At 38.2% G+C, this 25,104-nt stretch overlaps 1 protein-coding gene across 8 annotated transcripts in view; it reads left to right on the top strand.

Annotated features, from left to right (window-relative positions):
• Positions 1-25,104, top strand: part of GRIK2 (glutamate ionotropic receptor kainate type subunit 2) — a 624,521-nt gene that overhangs the window by 451,894 nt on the left and 147,523 nt on the right. For 6 of the 8 annotated variants that reach the window (XM_077303360.1, XM_077303345.1, XM_077303379.1 and 3 more), the window contains 2 exons: positions 17,981-18,099; positions 23,021-23,238. The exons of 1 other annotated variant lie outside the window; for it this stretch is intronic. In XM_077303360.1, the coding sequence (XP_077159475.1) occupies positions 17,981-18,099; positions 23,021-23,238 (337 nt within the window). Of the gene's footprint in view, positions 1-17,980; positions 18,100-23,020; positions 23,239-25,104 lie in introns of those variants that run through there. One more of the 8 variants, XM_077303404.1, reaches the window with a different exon arrangement.

The following is a 25,104-nucleotide window of genomic DNA, read 5'->3' as shown; positions in this document are numbered from 1 at the left end:
ACAGGGGTAGTCAACCTGTGGTCCTCCAGATGTCCATGGACTACAATTCCCATGAGCCCCTGTGAGCGTTCATGGGAAATGTAGTCCATGAACATCTGGAGGACCACAGATTGACTACCCCTGATCTACAAGACAGAGATGTTAAAGTGCCATCAATTTCAGTGGGCAACAGGAACATGTGTTTAAAACTCTTCTGAAATGAATGAAATATGATTTTTAGTTTGGCCTGGATTGAACTCTATGCAAGGAGTAGCCTTCTGCTTCCCTGCACAAATGCTACAGACCTCCTCTGCTGTACAGATAGGCAGGTCAGTCACTCCAGGCTCAGTTTAGGGCATATATGGTTTTTTAGAGCTGGATTCAATGAATTAATTTTGTATTTTCCTAGAAGTTGATATTACTGAGTGGAAGTGGCAAATGATGGTTGGATTGTTTATCTGAAGTATGTCATCTATTCTTAATTTTTTTTTTCAGATTTTCATTTGGAACTGACAACTGCCGGCTTTTGTTTAGGGGTTTTCACACTTGGGAGGGGGGGGCAAGATCAAAAGTACTGCAGATGTGAGTGCAAATAAAATTTCTTGTATGAAAATAGCATTAATAATGCTCACTTGACACAGAACTTGGGAAGAATATGGAATCTGCTTGTTTCAGGGTCTCCCTTAACTCATCATAGCCATGATTAGGATGCATCATATGTAAAGTACCAAGTGTTGAGATTTCACTATGACCGTTTATGCACTGGGAACTTTACTGCCCCAGCTGCTGTGCAGGAGCACAAATCGGGGGTGGATGAGGTGCACTGGGCCAAATGCTCCCCCATGTGGGTGCAGGAAGACGTGGGGCAACCTGCCATAACTAAAACTCCAGCCTGCAGCCCGGCATGAAACCTCCAGTGCATCAACGGTCTATGAGAAACCTCATTGCATAGAAGTAAGTCACAATATTCATTATTAAGCTATCGGCAGATACCAAAGGTAACCCTTCAGTGGTCTCTCAGATTATTAAGTCTCTTTCTAACTTAGATCAACAGCAATTACCAGAGAATCTGTGAGTTGCAGTGAAGTTGTATACTTTAGTGAACCTTAAAGTCAAAGATAGTTTCCTTTAATAGACAAGAAACAAATGATAATTATCATGATAATTGGCTGAATTTGTGAATTTATTTGGTTATAAATCTGTGGATGTGTATTAGGTAGTATACAGTGTAGGACTGGCAAGTCACTTCAGGACCAAAGAGTGATCCCCCCCCCAGATTTTCGGTAATTGTCCATGATATTTTTTTTTTGCCTGCCTCATGATATATCAGGGATCTGGATAGTACATATTGATAAGATCCTAAGTGAGGAGGAAGATATGAAGCCAGAAAAACTTTCAACCAGGGGCACTCACCACCAGTTTTGGTCAGTCACTTGTAAGAGTGCTTGTTGAAATGAACCGGAAAACTTTAAAAGCACATTCCTTTATTCAGAGATGTAGACATCATTACAAAGGCATAGACAGGAATGGTGAATCTAGGGAAAGAGTCCTCTGATAAACCCAAGCACACCTCATTTCCCCCCTCCCTTGGGGTTTGCACTGGAGGTTTCATGCCGGGCTGCAGGCTGGAGTTTTAGTTATGGCAGGTTGCCCCACGTCTTCCTGCACCCACATGGGGGAGCATTTGGCCCAGTGCACCTCATCCACCCCCGATTTGTGCTCCTGCACAGCAGCTGGGGCAGTAAAGTTCCCAGTGCATAAACGGTCATAGTGAAATCTCAACACTTGGTACTTTACATATGATGCATCCTAATCATGGCTATGATGAGTTAAGGGAGACCCTGAAACAAGCAGATTCCATATTCTTCCCAAGTTCTGTGTCAAGTGAGCATTATTAATGCTATTTTCATACAAGAAATTTTATTTGCACTCACATCTGCAGTACTTTTGATCTTGCCCCCCCCTCCCAAGTGTGAAAACCCCTAAACAAAAGCCGGCAGTTGTCAGTTCCAAATGAAAATCTGAAAAAAAAAATTAAGAATAGATGACATACTTCAGATAAACAATCCAACCATCATTTGCCACTTCCACTCAGTAATATCAACTTCTAGGAAAATACAAAATTAATTCATTGAATCCAGCTCTAAAAAACCATATATGCCCTAAACTGAGCCTTGGGCCTTCACAAATAATGACTTGTGTCTTTTTCTTATTCCTTCCTTATATATAAAAAAGTTTTTAATTGAATTTTGAAAAAAACCCAATTAGGCAGGAAAATTTGACAAGCACTTCACGGCATGTATATACAAGAAAGTCCACTTAAACTAGCTGCTTATCAGCAATATAGCCAAGAGGGATAGTCAGCACAATTATAAGCATAATAAGAATAATATGGTGCCAGAAAATGTTTTTGAAAGAAGCAAAACCCAATGTTTCCCTCCCTCTTTAGTAGTCCCTTGCCATGACAACCTTTTTCCAGTTCTCCAATACAGTTTTGTAATGTAAAGAATTGATCAGTGTGGTAATTCTGGTGTTATGTTGTAACACTTTCCATACCAGTCTCTTCCTCCAGACGCTCACCTGTATTTTCCACTTCAGGCCTTGCCTGGAAATCGGTGGAAAACAGTGACAAAGGGTCATTGTCAGCTGATGGTTTGATGTCACTTCTGGGAAAGCCCATAAGTGTTATTGTGTGTCTCTAGGCATTGACTGAAAATCCATGGTATTTCTTAATGGCTGAAATCATTTATGGGGAAAACCTGTCCCTGAAAGCAATGTCACATTATTGGTCAATGATAGCTAATAATAGCTCAATGGGCATTTAATCTCTACAATTTTTTACTCCTGCTGCTGGGGATGGGGATATCCATTTCACTGGGAGAGCTGGCAACCCTATATGAACATGACCTGAAGGAGATCCATATCATTTCTGAAGACCTACAAAAGTTGTAGGCAGATAGGAATTGTATTTTATTTTTTGACAAGCAGTCATGCTTACAGTATCCCTTTTCTGGATTCTCTGAGACATGTTGAGGCAGAAAATGCCCCCTCAGAAGTCTTATTTCCCTTAGCATTCTTCCAAGTGGGAAGAATCCTCATATCTGTTAGAGAACAAAACCTTGTCAAGTTTGCAACTGTTTTCAAAACATGATTTTAACAATAGTTTAATAACTAGCAATAATTTTGCTATAATTTGCGAAATTAACAGTTGTGGGTCTGGAAGAGGCTACTAGGCAATTACCAAAATACACTGTTCACTGTATCTCCCATTACTTAAAAGACTCAAAATCTACACACCCACATCCACATGAAACACTATAAGGACTAACAGAATTATTGTAGAGAAAATTTTCTTTGATTACTGTGTACCTCATCAGAATTCTCAAGTGTGTCCTCTGTTGTTGGATTTATATACAGGTATAGAGTACAAAACTGTGAACTGGGTTTAAAGACATTAACCATTTATGCACTGGAGGTTTCATGCCAGGCTGCAGGCTGGAGTTTTAGACATGGCAGGTTGCCCCACCTCTTCCTGCACCCACGTGGGGGAGCATTTGGCCTGGTGTTCCTCATCCATCCCTGATTTGTGCTCCTGCATGGGAGCTGGGGCAGTGAAGTTCCCAGTGCATAAATGGTCAATGAAATGCAAATAGAGGCCAAGCTGGAGAGAGGAATCCCCAAAACTGTATCTCTTGATTTCTTTTATTCTTATTGTTTCTCTTTTAAAAGAGAGATTTCTCTTTCATGCCTCTTTGTAGCTTTGTGTTATCTTTAACTGCTTTGTGTAGCTTTGTGTTATCTTTAATTGCTCCTGCGGAGCAGATTAAAAAAAAAGGTAAGGCCACCTGGGGGAGGAGTTAGGGCGGGCCCTGTCCAGGATAAAAACTCAGAGGGCCCAATCAGGAGCCGCGAAGCGGCTCTTAATTGGGTCCTCTGAGTGCCCATCCAGGGCCAAGCAGCCAATGGGGAGGTGCGCGAAGCGCGGCTTCCCATTAGCTGCTTGGCGCGGCCTCGCCTGGCCAGGCCTGGGACTTGCCGAGCAGACTGCACAGGCAGCCCGCATGGTAAGTCCTCTGGCTTGCCCTCTCCTCCACCTCCTCCACCACCTTCCCAAGCCTTTGGGTAGGGTGGGGCGGCCGCCGGCCTTCTGTCAGCCCCGGGAGCCCACCGAGAGCAGGCTTCCCAAGCCTTCAGGAAGGGTGGGGGGCGCCCGTCAGCCTTCTCTTGGCTCCAGGAGCTGGCTCACCATGACAGGCCAGCTCCCAGGGCCAAGAGAAGCCTTCCTAAGCCTTCGGGGAGGGTGGAGGGACGCCCGCTGGCCTTCTCTCGGCCCCATGGCCAAGATAAGGCTTCCAAAGCCTTCCGGGGGGGGCAAGGGGGCCGCCGCCAGCCTTCTCTCACCCCGGGCTCCCTGCGCCATGCTGTGCCACCCCCCAGGAAGCCTTCGCCATGCAAAGGCTTCCTCGGGAACGGGGGCTAGCGCCCATTTTATTCCCACATAAAATGGGCTTTATTTCTAGCATATATATATATGCCGTTTTTAGACATCATCCTTTATAAGTGTTTTATAGTTGTAACAGAAGAACAGAACTATTTGGGAAGAAGTTGCTACCCTCTTAAATTCTGCAGAACCTACCTTCCTGCTCCTACTCTATTTGAATTTATTTTTGATCAAAATGGAATTGGTTAGAAATGGACTATGTATTCCTAAAAAGAGGAAGGGAAATGGACTGTTAGATTTCAGGGAGAAATTGTACAAAGAGGAATTAAGGGAATTTCTCTTCACATAGTCTGTGACATGTATATGCAAAGCTCAGCTGTAGGTAATACAGGTACGGTGATGATACTGTCATCTTACACTTTCTACCCTAATTTAACAATAACTATATGAAAAAAATCTCATTATCAACATTCAACTCTAAACACAGTTTTTCTGATCAATTCTAATTAAGCAATTTAACACAACAATCTAATATAAACATTTCTCAGGAGACTCTGCTGCTGACAAAAGTTGCAGCTGAGATTTAGTGCTCAGAGTGTCTGCTTAGAATGCAGAAGGTTCCAGGTTCAATCCCTTATATATTGTGAATAATCACGATATGTATTTTATATATATTGTAATTGTGCTTGGAAATGTCAGGCTGGCCTTCTGCATTTCATTGACCTTTGACTGCACTAATGGCAATCTATTTCTCTGTGTTCCTGCAAACAGAATCCAGGCATGTGATAAAGTATGTGGTTATCCATTGAACTATCATTTAGCTTGTTGTGTGAAACATGACTCTGTTCTGTTCTAATAGCCACACCTATCTGGAATCTGAGTCCTTCCTGAGACATATTTGTAACATAATTCTTTCTATAGACACTTTAGACACAGGAGCCCTTTGCAGCTGAAGGAGTGTATAATTCTCAGGTTAATGCTAAGAAGTCTTGGACATTGACTCATATCTGTTCCATGCTGTTATAAAGTTGAGTAAAGCATTTTTATTCCACATGATTGCAAACTGAATTTGGTAGTATAATTGCAGTTACTAATTAAAGAACAAAGTATTGGATTGTTCTGGTATACTGCTTAATATAAAATTAGGATCCATGCTATAATGGTTATTACAGTGACCTGTAAATAAGGTAATAGGTTGCAGACAATTAAGATCACCATCATGTATCTACCTCCACTAAATGCAGACTCCCCCGCCTGCTCCATCCCCCGGCGACTTCCTGATTCGGAGTCGCCCTTGGAGCTGATGAGGTGGGCCTGCTCTGAGGGCCATACCGAAGCCTCCCCCGGCCGCTCCACTCCCTGGCGATTTCCCTGGTTTGCCACAGCCCTCATAGAAGGCCCATGCTGAAGCCTCCCCTGCCCGCCCTGCCCCGCCCCCCAGCAACCTCCCTGCTTCAGCACAGCCTTCGGAGCAGGCCCGCTACATCTCCTGCTCCGAGGCCTGTGCTGAAGCCTCGGCGGGTGCCTACTTGGCGCATCCCAGTGGGGAATGACAGAGGGGTCAATTGGAAGGCGCAAAGTGCCTTCCAATTGGCCCCTCCGCTTGTCAGTCCAGGGGGCAGGGGCCATTCGTTAGCCCCTGTTTCCTATTCCAGACTGAGCCCACCCCCACCCCCTTACTGTTTTATTTATACCGTGGAGCATGCAGTATAAAGATTTTAGAGCCCTACATGGAGTAGGAGGGAGGTGGGAAGGAAGTGACCCTTTATGAGTATATAGTTTATCACCTTGGCTAGGTAGCTTTAATAGTGTAAGGTATATCTACTGGACCACAGTGCTGCATAGTACATGCATTCATCATATGCTTCAGAGTCCATCACTAATCACTGGGTACAGTTCAAAGTCCATTTATTCTTTAACAGTCTTCAGTGAGACTGCTTGGAATTATCGATTTATAGATTACAGACACAAAATTCTAATATAAAAATGGAATGATTTGTGTGTATGTATGTGTGTCATATATAAGGTACGTATTGTGTGTTTATTTTGATCCTGACTTGCATTTGCAGAAATATTATGCTCAAAAAGGTAAATATTGTAGTTTGAATTGAAAATGCTTGAATAAGCATATTTTTCCTGTTCTCCACTCTAGATATGTGGATGTGAAGTTGTTCCCTTGCAGCTGTACATGTGATAGGCATGTTGTAATGAGTTTATAGTACCCTGTAGCTTGAAGCCCAGCAGGAGCTTTTTTCAAGGAAGGTTAGTGTAAACAGGAAGGTGGGATCCTGTCACAGTGGCAGGCTGCTGTAATTGCAATGTAATTCTTTCTTCATTAGAGAGAGAAAAGACCTTACTCTTTCACAGAACTGGCTGATTTCTTTGTTTTAGTGCAGAGATTATCCTTATCCTTCCAGCTAGTGTTCAAAATTCTTTATAAAATGAATACAGTAGCCTTGATTTTACATTCTGAGACAGAAGCTATTGATGTTTATGCTTTAGTTCGCAAAGAATCTTTTGGTCTTGGGACCCTAATAGTCCTCTTTCACCTGATAAGGAAATAAGCAGATTCCTTAGAAGTCTGTAGTTAGGGTTGCAAGGTAACTGACAGGGAAGCTGGTGGCAGAGACATGGGAGTGTGGATACCGCATCAGCAACATACCTGCTGTTGTTGCGTCTCTTCCAGGTACAATGCAGAAATGATAAAGGATAGCTGTAGGAATCACTGGATGCTCTGTGGCTTTACCTATGGTTTTCCATAGAGTTTTCAGCAATTTTTAGAGTCACTTTTTGTCGCTTTAGGTTGTACTCAGAAGTGATTAGTGACATTGGTGATGGTGCTGCCCCACCCCTGAGGCCTGACAAGCCTACCCCAAGTTTTAGTGTACTTTGACATCACTGGAAGGATATTAGAGATGTCATTGACTTGAAGTCAAATGCAGTTAGGACATCCAGGAAATCTGCTTTTCATTGCTATTTCTGAGTCAAATGCAGGATGGTACTGACTATCTCTGTGTGTGTGTGTATGTGTGTGTTAGGGAGGGGTTTATTCCTAAGTAAGTCTGTAAAAGGCCCTCCAAACATATTGCTTATGTTTAAAAGATTTTGAAATATAATTTATTGTTATGTAAAATCATTTAACATTAGGAAGAAAGAATTACTGAAAGTTGGCTCCGCTCAGTCTAGTGTACCTGGCATATTCCTATCATTTGATTTATGTATCAACACTGTGTATTCATATACAACTCTGATTGAAGACATACATGTAGAAACATGTTATTGGTAGCTTTGTATTGGAAAAATATAGAATCACATTCAGAAGGTTGCCTTTAAAAATAGTATTTCAGCAGCCAGCTGTCTTAGGTGACCATTTACCTTATTGCTCATTAGTATGCATAGAATAAATTAGTGGTCTGCTGTATTTTCAGGTGTCGTTATGAAAAATTTTGAAACTTCTAGAGTAATCAAAGAAGGGCATGAAAAACTCTACTCGGGGAAGTTGATGGCATAGACAGATGGGGTGGGAAGTGAGTAGCAAACTACCAGCAGCTAACGTGTGAGTTCCAGTAGCAGAGTCTTAGACCTCAGCTTTGAAGAACAATAAAGGGAATGGCAAAAATATTCTCTTACTCCCTTTCCTTTCTCATCCTTTTTCTTTTCCCCACATCAGAAGGGAGAAATCATTTACCTCTTAACTTAGAAGGATCAGACTGAAAAGGGAAACTCCTGATCCTAGGCACGCAGTATTCCCTTCTTCCTCCTTCTTTTGTGTCCTCTGCTGTTTTTCAGATGCAGGAGTAGATCCACCTCTTCCTGTGTATCTCAGATCTAGTCTAGACCTTATAGTTATCATAGGGACCTTTTTTTTGTTTCCATTTAACAGATTTCTTTCTTTAGAAGGTAACCACGTACATTTGGCATGTTGAGTTGTTAGCTTGCAACCTTATAAATCCACCTAAAGATTCCAAGATGATTTCATTAGATCCCTTTAAATCTGTGTCAGTTAGAATATTTGCCTTATGCTCCCAGGAACAGGGCTTTATTATCTGTTGTCCTTTGGGTTCTGATTCTAAACTGAAAGATTAGAGATTTAGCCATCTGAATGTCTATATTCTTCAAAACCAAGCTTTCTGTTCCTATCTTGGAAAACAGAGTTGAGGCAGTTTTTGCTTCTGAAGAGAGAAAGGCAATACTATATACGGGGAGAGGTTGCACAGCTCACTTATAGTGAACCTGTAGGATATTCAATACAAGAAATATTGAGTGATAGTTTACCATTGCCTGCCTCTGCATAACAAGCCTGGCTTCCTTGGTAGTCTCCCTTCCAAATACTAGCCAGTAAGGATGAGTATAAACATCCCAAAATCTGTTCAGCTTGGATTTCAAAATTAGCCCCCAAACTGAACACTGAACTGAACCAAGCCAAAAGACCTCCCTTGAACTCTTCTGATGAGTTTGTTTCTCCTATCATAAAAAGCTACTGCCTAGAGAAAGAGGGCAAGGACTGCCCTGGAAGGGACTTCTGTTCCATTCCCCTTGCTGGGGCCAGGAGAAAGGTGTGAGGATGCCGAGGAAGAGGTTTACTTCCCCCCCACTTTGTAGAGGGAGTGAAACCTAAGGGTTGAATGGCTCACAGCCATTTAAACCTAACTGCTTGGTGGATCTGATGGTCAGCTGTTTGTTTATATGGCTGGCAACCATTTAACCCTTTAGTTTCACTTCCCCCTCTTCAAACTGAACTGGCCACAAGTCCAGTAAATGTTTGGGGATGGTTCCTTCCTTGAACATCACTTAGGGAACTTCAAACTGGCCCAGGTTCGGCCAAATTTTTGTTCTTAAGCTGGTTTGAGCCTGTCCCTATTGCTGAGTGCTGACCCTATTTAGCTTTCAAAACCTGACAAGATTGCAAGATTGGGCTAGCCTAGACTATCCATATCAGAGCATCATGAGTAATGTATGCATTAAAATGCCCAGAAAGATTGTTTGTTTGTTTGTTTGTTTGATTTCTTGCCCATTCACAGCAGGTTACAGCAATAAAAAACCCCACAGTAAAACTATAAAATCCCTGACATTAAAACCCACCTGATGGTGATTAAAATCTCATCCCACTCACTTCACAACCCAGCACCTCAAAGGCTTAATGGGGTCCCAGCTGAGATGAGGTGGGGGCCCTGATCTTAACTGCTCTGGTCTCAACCAAACACCTGGCAGAAGAGCTGTGTCTTGCAGGACCTGTAGAATTGCTGAAACCTTTTCAAGGCCCTCAGCTCTTCTGGGAGCTCATTCCGCCAAGATGGGGCCAGGACCAAAAAGCCCCAGGCCTTAGGTGAGGCCTCTCATGGGCCAGGGATTAGTCATCTGGGTAGCATATTAATAGGTGTACCATGACTCCTTTGGGTTTTGTGACTCTCTATAAAGCATAATTCATTTGTGCAGTTTATTTAACACAGATCCAATTCAGTAAAAGTTTTCATAGCAGCTTCAAATTAATAAGATACAATATATAGAAAAAATAATGTATGCCCAGGCTCACAGCAGGTTTTGTTCAAAACCAGGGAAGATAATTGAAGGCAGCCCCTTGAAATACCCACATTTGTAACATCCAGTGGATATGCACGGGACCTCCACTTGAATATAGAAGTTGGTTTACCACCCTGGTGATTGAAAAATGATATAAAAACATTTTATGTATATCTCTGTGTTTTTCTACTTAATATTGACCTCTGAGTAAGATCTGTATAGGTGAAATTCATTAAGACTTTGAATGTAAGGACATAACTAACTTCTATATGTGACTTGTGTCTCTCCCTGCTGTTTTTATTGTTTTTTTTTGTACTTTTATATATTTGAGCTCCATAAATAAAATTCAAATGAAATACGTTCTTATTATATAAAGTAGCAGGTTCCTTAACCTTCTCAGGTTCTCAGCTCGAGGTTGGGGTTTTCCTCCCCTTTTTGTTTGTTGTTTAACAATGAATTAAGGTGACCAGATTGTCCCACTTTTCGAGGGACATCTGGGGGCACCTGGCAAATTGTACTTAAGTTGCAATTAAATCTATATATGTCACAATATTATTTTTCTATGCGTTCTATAAAACTTTTTGTTGCTCCCTATAGACCACATTTTTAATCAAGACCCCTCCCCAAGTCAATGGTGTCCTGCTTTACATTTAAGAAATTTATTATTGAACCATGTTAATATCTGTGTAATATATCTAATCTGATTATGGGGTCATTATTTTGGTTTATATTTCATTTATTTCAAAAGCATATAAACCCCAGATATACTAGCTCAAGGTTTCTCAACCAGGGTTTCATGAAACCCTAGGGTTTCTTGACCACCCTGGAATAACATTTATCAGGTTATATGACCATATGTGGTCATGTCAACCCCCACTCCCCAAAAGGCCAGTGATAGTCCTGGAAGGGGGTAAGAAGGGGAGGGCCTATACACAGCTATGCTTCCCAACCGTATTCTGCATGATTGTGCCACTTCTGGGGTTTCTTGAAGCCTGAAGAACGTTTCAGTGGTTTATCAAGTATAAAAAAATTGAGAAAGGCTGTTCATTTTGCACAAGCTTCCATGCGACAACATACAAATAGAATGTATCATAGTTACACAATTGGCTAGGAAGCGATTGTTAAGCATAAAGAGGACTCTTATGTTCACAATTTATAAATTAAATAAATGGTCTTAATTTAGGCTGCAATCCATATACTTGGCATACAGTGGAATATGGTGAATACTTGAATGCACTGGTGCCTACTTTCCAAGTATGCTTGATAAGAATTGCTCTGTAATTCTTCATTTCTCCCCCTTCTGTATTCTGTGCTTGTGCAATTACTTTTCTTATAAACCAGATATTCTCACAAGAATTAACCTGTATTGGGACCAATCAGAGCAAATTGTTTATTGTTTAGCCACAAGATTTTAGGTTTATCTAGAATCCTTACATCAACTGGGCCTTTAGCTTCTGTCATTGTAACATATTTATTCCCATCCAAAATTTTTATTTTTCATCCTAATGGTATTTTCTCCTGAATTTATAGAACCAGTCTTGGTCGACTGGGCAGCATCATACACCATATGTTTGAAGGACAATTATTTCTGAAAGCCATAAACAATTTCAGGGATAAGTTTGAGACTCCCTGTTAACAAAAGAGATTCTCATTTTCACACGGAACAATCTGTGAAAGACTGATCTGAACTTAAAAAAAAGATCCAAGCAAATTAGAATATGATTAATCCATAAAGATACCAAAATTATACTCTACGATTCAGTATAATTTATTATTTATTTATTGCTTGGATTTCTTACCCACCACTATGGGAAGAATCATCTTGCAGTAGGTTACAACAGTAAAACCCCACATGAAAAGATACAATTCAACATTAAAACCCACAATAGCTCAGCAGCGAAATTTTAAAAAAGAAGAATTGAAGTTGGGGCAGGACTAATGGAACAGCAATATAAGCCAGGTTATCATAATCATTAGAAAACAGATTCATAATGGTTTCTCCTTTGGCTATTACATTCCTATAATCTTTCAGATATCAACTGCCACTTAACTGCCTGCAGCAGGAGGGCTCTTACCAGGCCTCTCTGGTTTCCCACAACTGCTCAAATGTTCAGTGGGGGAAAACAAGGAGAGGGAAATGGTGTCATGCAAAACCACAACATCAGAGATCATCAGGATTCCTAGTGCGTCACTGCAACACAGTGCTGATACCTTGGGTTTTTCAGTCAGAAATGATGTTGCAGCCTAATGCAATACCATTTCCACCACTAAGATATATTCAAGTAGGTATCCTCCATGTCCGCTTCTAGAGCCTCTGCAGCATTCTGGAGCCTCAATGCATGACAACCCTAATCTCAGTGATATAATGTATAACAACTATAGAAGATGTGCCTGGAGATTTTGCCAACATTTGGTAGTAGTGATGCTAAAGTTTTAGTTAACACTGCTCTCGTGCTATGTGGAAGATCTTATCTTTCCATGAAACAAAACAGGTTACAGTAGGGTTTGAAAGTCTATTCATAAAGGTGGCTTAAAGAGAAGTTCTTGGTGGTCACAATGGAAACTTATGGAATCAAATACAATCATTTCTTCTGAATAGGTTTCTCAGAATTATTCTTTCAATTCACATGCAATTACCTATATTTAAGTGTACTGGAAATGTATTTAACAATTGCTGCAAATGGAGGGGGAAAAAAATAGCTGCTGCTGTTTCTATTATTTGTCAAACAGGAAGCATTTAACAGAATAATACTTCAGACCCTGGTCTGTGAGGTGGGCTGTGCAATCTAATTTTTGCATGGGATACAAATAGTACATGAATCTAATAATAACACCATAGATATTTTAAGGGCCATCATTAAGATCACATGGGTATATAAGTTTCTTTTATACACAACTCACTGATATTTTTTTCTATTTTTAGATTTTCATTATGAAATTTAACAGGTTGTGGTAGAAGATTAAGTGTGGTTATTAAGTATCATTTTTGAATGTGTAAGGCACACAACAGATTAAAAGAAATGACAGTTCTTTGTACAGTCCTTTGTAAAATTAGAAATCCATGGATATAAAAAGCCCTCCTAAGTCAGTGAAATATACAAAATCAGCTTGGTGATAGATAGATAGACAGACAGACAGACAGACAGATGAAAGTTTCCTAAAAGACATGGAATTCTATCTATTTCATATAAAAGCACCATTTCATGTCATGAAATGATAAAACAATATTGCGTATATAAACCTATATTGTAAGAAAGTCATGCCAATTTTGCTGTGATGAAAACAGGGAACTGGAGTGAGAAAAAAAGATCTGCTTTAAGAATACAGCTACCCACTCTGAATTGGGAAATTCCTGGTGGTTTGGAGGTAAAACCAGGGAGGAGAACAGGTTTTGGGGTGGGACCCCAGTAATTCCATAGGGTCCACCCTCCACAGTAGCCATTTCTACAGGAAAACTGATATCTGTAATGTGAAGATATCTGATATCTGGTCTGGAGATCAATGGTAATTATCGGAGATCCAGCCACTTTTTCTAGATCATTTACCAACAGAGTAGAGAGATATTTATTTGTAAGGCCGCATTTTTCTTTTAGTACTAGACATAATTGTTTCTTCCATGTCCTAGAAGCAGACAAAGAAATTCAGTGGAAGAAATACCATATTGTCTAGGACTGGAATAGATAACCTTTAGAGCGATTTATGAAACTATAAAAAATTCATATAATTTGAATTGGTTTTACATTTTAATCACTTTTTTGTTAATGCAATTTAGAAAATATATTGGAATGTTAGGTAATTTGCCCTGTTAGGTTCCCACACTTTTTGACTTGGTACATTTAATATGCTGCCTATGAGTGTTTCAATTGGATTTTCAAACCTGTTCCCATGACATGTTAATACAAGTGTGTGAATAGCTAAAGCCGAGACTATTAGACTGTCATCACGTTCTGTTTGGTGTGAAGACATATACATCATTTTAAAAAATAAAGTAACTTTGAGCAATCTGTTAATCCTCTGTTCTTTAGTGAGGGCAAATGTCTATCTTATTTTAATCCATGCTGTGATATTTTTCTTTCAGTACTCATGGCATAAAATAGATGCTCTAATCTTGGCCACTTCAGATGCCTAAACATGAGCTAGTTCAGGAAACTAGTTTTTGTTCAATAAATTCTGTTAACACTTTCTTACTAGAAATCAAGACATCTTTCTTTAAGATTATACATTAGTTCTGGATGTCTCTCAATTTTCTGATTTTTCAAGTGACAGTTCTTGGTCCTGAACTTTACTGTGTCCCTCTCCCCTCTCCTTCCAATAGTATGTCCACTGAAGCTGTGAATCCTGTGTGGAGTGTTTATGCGATTGTTGGATACAGCTGTTTGATACTGCATGGAAACTGATGAGGAGTTGCTTTTCAAGACAAAGTTGGACTTTGTATCCACTTTTCACATGGACATTTAAAATAAAAAGTAGGGATTGTTCTATGGAAAAGAAGGAATAAAATATATAAAATGTCTTGTTCCTATTCTAGATGTATTATACATGTTGACAGAGTTTAAATATGCAAAGCAAATCACTGGCTGCTTAAACAACAGTTTTATTCTAGATGCAAGAAAAGCTCCTTACTGTACAACTGTTCTTCTGGAGGCAATCAGAGGGGAAGTGTGCTCACAGGAGCAGGAAATCTCCAATTGAGCCAATCAGGACCCAAAAGGAGATTATTTGAAATATATCAGGAAGTTCCTGATCTAATTATGCTAACTATGTTTCTCCTCTGATGCCCTCTGAAGCAGGGGTAGTCAACCTGTGCTCCTCCAGTGTCTATGGACTACAATTCCCATGAGCCCCTGCCAGTGTTTTCTTGCAGGGGCTCTTGGGAATTGTAGTCCATTGACATCTGGAGGACCACAGGTTGACTACCCCTGCTCTGAAGGACATTTTTCTCATATGCTGTTGAATCATGCACATCACAGATCTTGCATATTCCAGCAATACATTCATGAAGCAATAGAAGAGGTAGAGTGGAAGAAGGTACTTACTGTACTAAGAAGGGAAGATGATGATTTTATTGGTTAAAGAAAAGAGATAGAGGAATAACAGCATTAAAAGGGAAGAGTTTCTGTCAAAGAAAGGTATATTATAAGGAACCTGAGATCATTGTTAGGTAAAATATCACATGGATTTTAAAAAGTGGATAATACTCACAAGACTCCTTCCCTCCAAGCAACTTTTATTTGAATTACTCATTCAAAGTCCTGCTAAAAATAGTGGGAACTGAGATTCAGAACAATGAGATTAGATTATTGGGTTGGATCCAGACTAAATTTCCCATCAGCAGAATGAAACTTTCCTGCTTGTCCACTTCTACTACAACCCACTGATCTCCACAAAACGCTGGCCCCAGGGGGACAGGTACTCCCATGAACAGTGTGAAAGGGTTTGCAGCAAGAATGGAAAAGCCATGGAAATTACCATTCTGCCCAAAAGATTTAGAAATAACTGATAGTATAGGCCTTCTTCACGTTTTTTTTAAATGGGTGCATGTGGAAAACAAGTTTATTATTCTAGATTTTAATCTTTAACACTTGCATGATTAATTTTATTTATTTCATTTCATTTTATGTATGGGGTCATTTGTGTACTGCATCCTGAACAAGTACTGCCTTAGTAGGATTGTACCATGTTTTCCTCTGGAACATCTGATAATTTGTTTCCACAGAAGAAATTTAAAACTTAATTTACAAATGTTTTAGATTACACGTTAAAATTGGTTTCTTGAAAAACCTAGACATCTTTTGCTCACATACAAATTCTGTGTGATCTTAAATCTCAAGATATATTTTATTACATTTAAAATGGTCACTGACTAAATTTTGAAAGCAAGGAAAATGACAGAAATTATATTCATTAGGCAGAAGACAATGATTAAAATAGATTGAAGTAGCAAATGATACAAAATGGCTTCACTTGATGTTGAAGTGCCTAAACTGTACAAAAGCCCCAGCAAAATAAATGAACAAATTCTTTGTTCCCTATATTTTTGCCTTTCAAAAACTAGAAGAGGCATACATCCAGTGCTTAAATTTAAACTTGTATATAATTTACAGAATCAAACACAATGAATTTTAAAAGATTCTTGTTGTTGAACAATAAACAACAAAAGGAGTAAGGCTATTTTCCATTCCTTGGAAATCTGTACAAGAAATAAGGTCAACATTTTTAATTATAACCCAATCAACCTTTTCTGAACAGCATGTCACTTTTACTTTTAAGAACTAAATGAAGCATTTCTTTGTTTTTCAAGCACAGCCTTTTAAGTCAGGAGGTGTTCTATCAGTGTATTAAGAGGATAAAAATGGATTGTTTGATCTTCTGAATTTTAATGTGTTGAAGAGATTATTGGGAAGAAAATTGTATTCTCTGAAGTGACAGAAACATTATTCAGATAGCTTTAATTACAAGATAGATTTTTCTTAATACTTTCATAATGGGTACATATTCCAATTTGGTTTGTAACAGAGTGGCTTTAAAGATTTGAGAAATTATAAAAATACTTTATCAACAGTTTAGTACTTAAACTCCTCTGAGTTTTTAATTATTGCAATAGTTATGATCTATTGTGTTACTGTGTTGTATATTTTCTTTCTTTTTTCTAATGTACTACGAACAACAGGCATGAGATTCTCACACAGTTCAATATTTTTAAAGACTTCATTTAGATGGAAGTAAACATCAAAAATGCAACTCTGCATTTTTTTCCCTATGGCTGTGTTTCATAGCTGAGGCGCAAGTAGTAATGTGATACCACAGTGAAATTATGACATCAAAATCTAGATGAGTAGAGAAACAGAGGGCCTATAAGGCAAAATTCTGATCTGAAACTAATCTAGCTTGGACATCTCATTTTATTTCAACAGTCTATTTTTATGTATGAAAACAATAATAATTTAAAAACACTATAGAATGTTTGCATGTTTTAGCCATTTGACAAATGCGGTTTTATACCTGAGGCTGAATATGATGCAAATGATCACACATTACACGATCATCAGCTGTGAGAATTAACTGTTCATAAGTCCAGATAATATTTTCCAATCCACTGATGTGTGATTTATCAAGGTAGTTTCTGGTAGGTAGCCATTTTGGTCTACAGTACAAGAGCTTCAAGACCAGTAGCAATTTAGAGACCAACAAGATCTGATGAAGGAAGCTATGACTCTCAAAACTTTGTATTACTGGATGTCTAAGATGCTACTGGACTTGAATCTGGATTGACCAAAGCAGTGACTGGTGACCATTATGTGTTTCTGGAATGCTGTAACGGGTCTCTACTCTTAAACAAGATTTAAAATTTTCCACTGATATGCTAAAGAAATTTCTGGAGGCAGAGAAAGAGAGAGAGAGATGGAGACAGTTCTAAAGCCAGCCACATGGTAGCCTAAGTGCATTCCTGCTGAGTACTCTTAATTCGTTAGGTGAAGCCGCACAGAATTCACTTCTACTTTTTAAAAAAATGTCATAATAAACAATTCAATTTGAATTGCAGATATGGTTTTAATAGATTCCAACAACCATATTAACACATTTTCATTAACAGTTTTTCAATCATTATCTGATATTCTTTGTGGAATGTCTTAATTAGTGTTAAAGTGTAATGGTTTTCTTGTTAATTAATGTCTTGTAATAGCCTCTTTTTCTGTGTATGTGTGTCTCTGTGCTTATGAGCTATCGGATGTGGTATTTACTGAGGGCCTGAGCAATGCTGAGTCACAGTGAATTTTTGCAACACCTTTTGCACTACACTGTTTCTAACTCTGTGGCTGTGAGAACTTATTAATGAAGACCCAAGTCTTCATCATTGGTGGTATTATTTTTTTTCTTGTAATGCTTTCTGTCATTTATATAATGTAATGATTTTGTGAAGACTTTCTTTTTCTATTTAACCCTTTCCTGTTTTTTCTGTTTCTTTTGCAGCAATTTGCTGGATAGCCTTTCTGCTCACTGCTTGTTAAATATGTTCTTTTTTTCTGTCAATTACCACAGGTTTAGTCCCTATGAGTGGTATAATCCACACCCTTGCAACCCCGACTCAGACGTGGTGGAAAACAATTTTACCTTGCTAAATAGTTTCTGGTTTGGAGTTGGAGCTCTCATGCAGCAAGGTATACGATTCAGCCTGCTCTTTCTCTTGGGCGCCATGTCCCACTTTTTGCTGGGGGTAACCATTCTCTCTCTTTCTCTGGCACTAACTGCTTGCATGGGTGCCTCTGTGCATGTAACCATAAACCAGCTTTTTTACATCTAGGCATCCTAAAATCTCACTTTCAGGCAACACAATTCCCCGGAAATCCATATAAATCTATAAGTAAATATTATCATACTTTGACCCCAAATATAGGTACATGATTACATGAACACTACAGTTAATCTGCTACATCTCTATGAAACAAAAGTAGAAAACATTTTTCCTATCTCTCATTCTCCACTGTTGTCTCATTTTGATGTAGCGATCACTCCCTATTTAGTCCTGAAATGAGATGTCATTTATTGCATGGATGATAAATGTCACCTCAGTCTATTATAATTGTTGCAACCATGTTGTGTTTGAGATTTTCTAAAATGAGGAACATCTGCACTTGGCAGGACAGACATGGCTCATATATTGCATGCTGTATAGTGCATGTAAAGAAATTTGTTGTTATTCAAATTTTCTTTTTAAAAATATGGTTGCTAAAATTATAGGAATGCCAATCAGGTAATAATCAATAATAAACCAACTGGGTTTTTGTTGGTTATACAGTGCACTCCTCTTGTACCTGTTGAGTTTCATGCAATTTAGTCATTTTATTTGATGTAAAAGATGGTCAATATAAGCAATGCATTTGATGGCAAACTATGAACTTTTTCCCATTGTAGATGATATTGTGTAGAAAAGGAGTGCAGTGTAATGTTTCGGATACAGTTAATATTACTTATTGAAAACAAATAGTCTTTTTTTCATTTTTCTGCTGCTTTACAAAAATTTGCCCATATTTCCATGGAATACCCAAGAAATGTGTCCATGCTACTTCTTTTTCCTGAACACATTTTCCACCACTGAATTTCATTTAAGCTGGCAGTTTCAGGGACATACTCGTATATACTTAGGTGATAAAACAACTTTTTTCTTAGCAGACCATTTTGTCAGCCAGTAATGCATAAAATGGACATGTATCTTGGGGTATCCTGTGGGGGAAAACATTTATTTTTAAAGACCAGCATCTTGGGAAAAGTAATTAATGCATTTGATGACATGTCATAGCAAATATTTAAAAGGATATTGATATGACTGCCCAGGAGAAGCTACAGAAATTTTAATAAATCACTGTAGTGCTTGTAAACTAGGCTGACTTTTTGTTTGTTTGTTTTTAAATAATGCATAAAGATCCACAATGACTAAAATGATAAGCACAAAGTTAAGTGATTAAATCTATTCATTTCAATGGAGGAAAATAAAGAATATACAAGACTCTCCCATTGACATGAATGGGACTTTTAATATAGCTGGACTATGAGGTCTATAATCCTTATTCTTAAATGATTCAAAAGGTTTGGTGACAGTGACTGCTGTCAGAAGTAGTAATAAAAATGCGCTCTACGGTGCTTAGTAAACTGATGATCCAAATACATTGCATTGTAAAACAATAATATCTTAATACTTTTTAATAAATAACTTATTCCCTTTAATAAACAAATGTTCTATGGGGGTCTATGAACCTTCTTCTTAAATGTTTCTAAAATATGGCGACAGTACTGCCAGAAGCCATAATCAAAATGTGCTAAGCAAATAGTGCTAAGCAAACTGATGAGCTAAATACATTGCACTACAAAACAATATTATATGAATTATATGATAAAGTAAGCATTTTGTAATGCAATGTTTAAAAGGTATAAAATAGCAAAAACTTCTGTTGCTTCTTAAAACTTCTATAGCACATCTTCCAAAGTTGCAGGTGCCTCAAGGGTGAACCATATAATTTCTAAATAATCTCTCAACAAGTTTTTTTTTTTAGATAAGATTAGCATAGCAATACACTTCGGGTTGGATCCAAAATAACATGAGTGGAGTGAAAAGAGATTTTCCTGTTCCTTTCATCCTGCTGCATACTACTGAATCCTCCAAAATTTGTATCTATAGGTTCTCACAAATTGAATAGGGGGAGCAGAGAAAGAGGGGAATTGTCAAAAATTGTAAGTGCTGTTCTGCTAGTGTCCTTTTGGATCCAATCTATAATTTTCTATGTCCATGGAAGAGCAGAAATGTGACAAATGGCCAAACATAAAAGGAACCATGAAAACAATCAATGGTTCATTGACATTATTATTTTTTTAATTTGCCCTTATGCAGGTCATGGAATATAATATGTTCATTGAGTCTAGAATTGAAAGTTTAGCTCTCACGGGATTGATCAGTTCTTTCCTGGCATCCTAGTCCAAAAATATTTGAATTAATATAGAATATCTGCAGGGAATAGAGTTAAGGTAATAATATGTAGTCAAGCTTGTTCTGCTCAACAGTTCACAGCCCCTATCATAAGCACATTGGGGCCCCAAGTCTTCTAACTCGTGTAAACAGATCATGATCAAAAAAGCTACTTTTGACACGTGTTACAGTTTTTTCTTTTGTTTGTTTTTGAACAGCAGTCCTTTACCTTCTTGGAAATTGCTTTTCAAAGTCAGTGGAGTTTTAAACTGGTTTGCCATGGGATGTTGGTTATTTATTATTTGAGAACTAGAAGCTCAATGAATCCTTAAACATGAATAACTAGTTTGTTACATTAGATATCAATCAGAATTTGGGAAAAAAAAGTTTTCAACACTTCTCTCTTAAAAGATATGATATTGCCTATTCTTTTAAAGGACCAAAAAATAATTTCATTTAATAATTAATAATGAAATTAATGAACCTTGACTTACACTGTAGAGTAGCCCACAAACTGTAGAGTAGCCCACAATAACTAGCACATTGAAAAATAATTAGAAGGCATTTTTGTTGGAAAAATAGGAGGGTTTTTTGTTTGTTTGTTTGTTTGAACATGAAATAGGGATCTAATTCCTATCTGGTTAAGTCTATGAAATAAATCGGGTATAACTCAAAATTCCTGTAAAAGCTATAACACATTAAAACAGCATCATTTCCATATTGTCCTAACACATTTCCATGAATGCTGGAGGCTACATGATAGAGGAAACTCATACATTCCTTGCCCACGTCCCTTCGCTCCCAGGAAATTGTGGGATATAGTGCTGGACATGACGTTACCTTGGGTACATGACAGTCAGCCCCTAACCAGGCTCTGTTTCACAGGCTTTGGTGGCACGCTCTTAAAAATCTTGGGTAAGATATGAACTTGTGGTAATTGGGGCAATTATGGCAAACATTTCTACTGTTCTTTGTTTTCAAGTTCTTTGACTTTCCTAAGTGTCAATTTTTAAGAAAGCAGTAAAAGCCATTGAGCTTATTTGGCAGTATTAGTTGTAATATGGTGTCTAAGTGTCTGACTGACAGGGCCTAGGAGCAACTACATCAGAAAGGTACTTTTCTACTTTTTTCCTTGCAGAATTCTAGGCAAAGTCTGGCGCTGGAGTTGGCTGTCATGTCCAAGTCTATCAGCTTTTTTTGTTTGAAACAGCAAGGGTAAGATGAACTGCAGAGTAAGATGGGCTGTTTTGGATTGAATAGTCCAGTTATGATACCACTTCTTTTTTCATTTAATTTTATTTTTCTCTTTTGTAATTGATGTTAAGTTTGGTATAAGCTCCATTCGTTGGAAGATGTGTTACCTTGCTGGACCAGTTCCTTAATTGATACAATATTATAACCAGTATAATTAATTAGGAATAAAATAGTCCATCTTGCCTTCATTCCATTTTACCCAAGTTAAACAAAAAACAAAACAAATGAAAGGGGAAATTCCCTTGCTACTTTACTAAAAATCCTAGCACTTTATAAAATATATTTTCCTTTTTTTCTTAAAAAATAAAATTTTGTTGCATATATGCCTTGCAACATCCTTCCATGCATTGTGGAAAAAATGCATATGTATATATTTTGCCTTGATGCTGTTAGTCAATTGAATTATTCAGTTTTACATTTTCAAGAATTTCATGCATGTTAACGTACATTTGTATTTTTGCAATTTAAGAAAAAAGTTATTCTTAATATTGAAGCACAAAAGGAGGTGATGTGCTACCAGTAGTATGTTTAGTTGCTATATATACATAGTGATATTATTACTGATCAGTGACTGGAGCCCCCTCCATTTTTAGTGTCATGAACAGGCAACTCCAGCAATGCATTTGTAGTCTGTCTCAGTCTAATTTAGTCATAAGAATAATCTTTATTTTATTTCATTGCTACTCTAATGAATAAAATGTATAGCTTTGTCACCCCTGTTTTCCAGGCTAAGCATACTGATGGGATATGTTTTATTTTACCATTGTTTTTCTCCATATGGCTTCATTGTGGTGATTTTGTAATGGTTACCTAAGAACTCAGGCTTGTGCTATCCTTCCCCTGTATCAGATTTTTCTGATATACTTCTCCAGTTCCCTTATAAGCAGAGTTTGAGGTTTATTTGTTTGTTTGTGGCAATAGCTTATTTGTTATGGGAGTCAAAACATTTTGTGAGCTGCTTTATCATAAATGCTTTGAAGATTATATAAGAGCTGCTGCAATTACTAACTGAGAGGCTCACAGTTACGGCTTATTTTGTTTTTTGGAGCAATGCTTCTCTTTGATGGCTCATCTTCTCTTTGTCATTATGGTTTTCATTGTCCCTTTGGGTTAAAAGTAGCATACATCTCCATTGCTATATTTTGCATTTCATGAACTCAAGAGTTCCTGAAACCCTTTCCCCCCTTTAAGTGTATTTCTTTAATGTTTCATGTGAATTATGTGTGTGTGATTCATAAGCATGTAACTTTTAAAAACATTGCTTAATGATGCTATTCTCACCACCATACCAAAAAGCACTGGATTCTTACAATAAGATCATACTGTTTTATGCACCAGATTCATCTTTTCCCCCTGATTTTCGTTAGGTTCCGAGCTCATGCCCAAAGCCCTCTCCACCAGGATAGTGGGAGGCATTTGGTGGTTTTTCACACTTATCATCATTTCCTCGTACACTGCTAATCTAGCCGCCTTTCTGACAGTGGAGCGCATGGAGTCCCCCATTGATTCGGCGGATGATTTGGCAAAGCAAACAAAGATAGAATATGGAGCAGTTGAAGATGGTGCAACAATGACTTTTTTCAAGGTAGGCCCTTACAATTTAATTGGGGGGAGAGGTCACTACTGCTCTGCAGTAGATTAGTGGGAGTGAACATTAATCATCATTTGCTGGCAGGTTTTCACAGGAACATATCTCGTTTGTGTTAAATATTTGAAATGTCAAAAACAGTGTTCCTGGAGTAAAACCTTAAGTCTGTCTTTTGATTACTTAATGGGCATAAGTTCCACTTTTCATGATGAAATGTAGTTATGAATAACATGCATAGGATCAGTATGTTCATCTTTGTTATCTTCCATATTGTGGGGTAAAAAGAATATTTTCTCGGTTCCTTCCTTCATTAACTATTAAGTATTTTATTAATCCCTGATGGCAATTCATCAAGGGAAATAGTGTTTATAGTTCAGAAGAATCAACCTGTGCTATTGTATCTGTTAGAAAATGAAGAAAACTTCATTCATCATCCTAAAAGCTAGTCTGGCACCCATTTTTGGCACTTGAAATTTGAAGTGGTTGTAACACACTGAAATAGTATTTAAACCAATTTTGTTACAGTAGATATACAGAGACACATTTCTAATTGGCATCTCACAATGCTAATATATCTGCAAGTTGAGACCAATTTACTTTTTGAATCCAGTGCACATTGGTCAGACCTCTTTAGAAGAATTGTAAAACTACAAGGAGCAAATGGTGCCCACCTCCCAAAAACCCCAGTCCAGGATGCTTCACTATACACTAGTCTTAGAAGCATGGGGAAAAATATCATGAAGTATTTTCTTTTCATTATTTATCAAGTGAATAAAGAAGTGAAGCAGCCTTGAGTGTATAATATGTGGACATAATCCCAAAAGGTAAGGGAGAAGAGGCTCCGTGTTATCTTCACTTTCTTCCATCAAGAATGGCTATTTTTTCTCTTTCATTTTTCTTTCTGCTAGTCAATGGAGATGTTAGCTTGATTTACTCTTTATCCAGCTTGTCAGGTCATCTTGGGGGTGTGAAGTCCCTCACCTATTACCGTCTCCCTGCTTACTAAACTCTTGGTGCAAGAGAAGGGGAGTGATATGCAGATGAGCTGATACCTTTTTAGACTTCGCACATAAAGAGCCTCTTGTGGCGCATGGTGGTAAGGCAGCCAACATACTGTCTGAAGCTCTGCCCATGAGGCTGGGAGTTCAATCCCAACAGCCAGCTCAAGGTTGCCTCAGCCTTCCATCCTTCCGAGGTCGGTAAAATGAGTACCCAGCTTGCTGGGGGGTAAACGGTAATGACTGGGGAAGGCACTGGCAAACCACCCCGTATTGAGTCTGCCATGAAAACGCTAGAGGGTGTCACCCCAAGGGTCAGACATGACTCGGTGCTTGCACACCTTTACCTTTACCTTTACATAGAGAGCCATCTAATTTTAAAATACCCATTTTGTTTTAGATGGGATGGGGCATTAATTCTTTAGTAGAAAACTCAAATCTATTCTACATCATTTGAAAGAGAAGAATGGATGAAATGATACTAATTGTTTGTATATGTAACACACAATTATTCTGGCAGTTTGGCAAGGAGGAAAAAATGGACCATAATTCCTATTAAAGATGTATCGGCTTCTTAAATTTGTTCAGTTTTGGTAGATTGCCATTTGTATTTTGACATTTTAACTGGAAGTAATCATTAATATGTGTTCATGGTGAACATACAGTTTCCTCTGGGAAATTTGGCCAGGTTAACATTAAGAGGCTGCAAATACTGTAGAACCCGTACTTGTGGCACATGATGAAGTTTTAAATATTGGCTTTTGAAATTTTTTATAAGAAGAAAAAGATAAGGAAAGTGTTAGAAGTAGCTAGTCAGTTAGAGCTGCCTTAATGGCAGGGATATTTTGAAGATGTCACATAAAAC

This window comes from Paroedura picta, chromosome 1 (genome assembly GCF_049243985.1).
Source record: "Paroedura picta isolate Pp20150507F chromosome 1, Ppicta_v3.0, whole genome shotgun sequence".
NCBI classification, from domain to species: domain Eukaryota; kingdom Metazoa; phylum Chordata; class Lepidosauria; order Squamata; family Gekkonidae; genus Paroedura; species Paroedura picta.
Note: the sequence above shows the minus strand (reverse complement) of the source record. Positions and strands in the feature narration are given on the sequence as shown.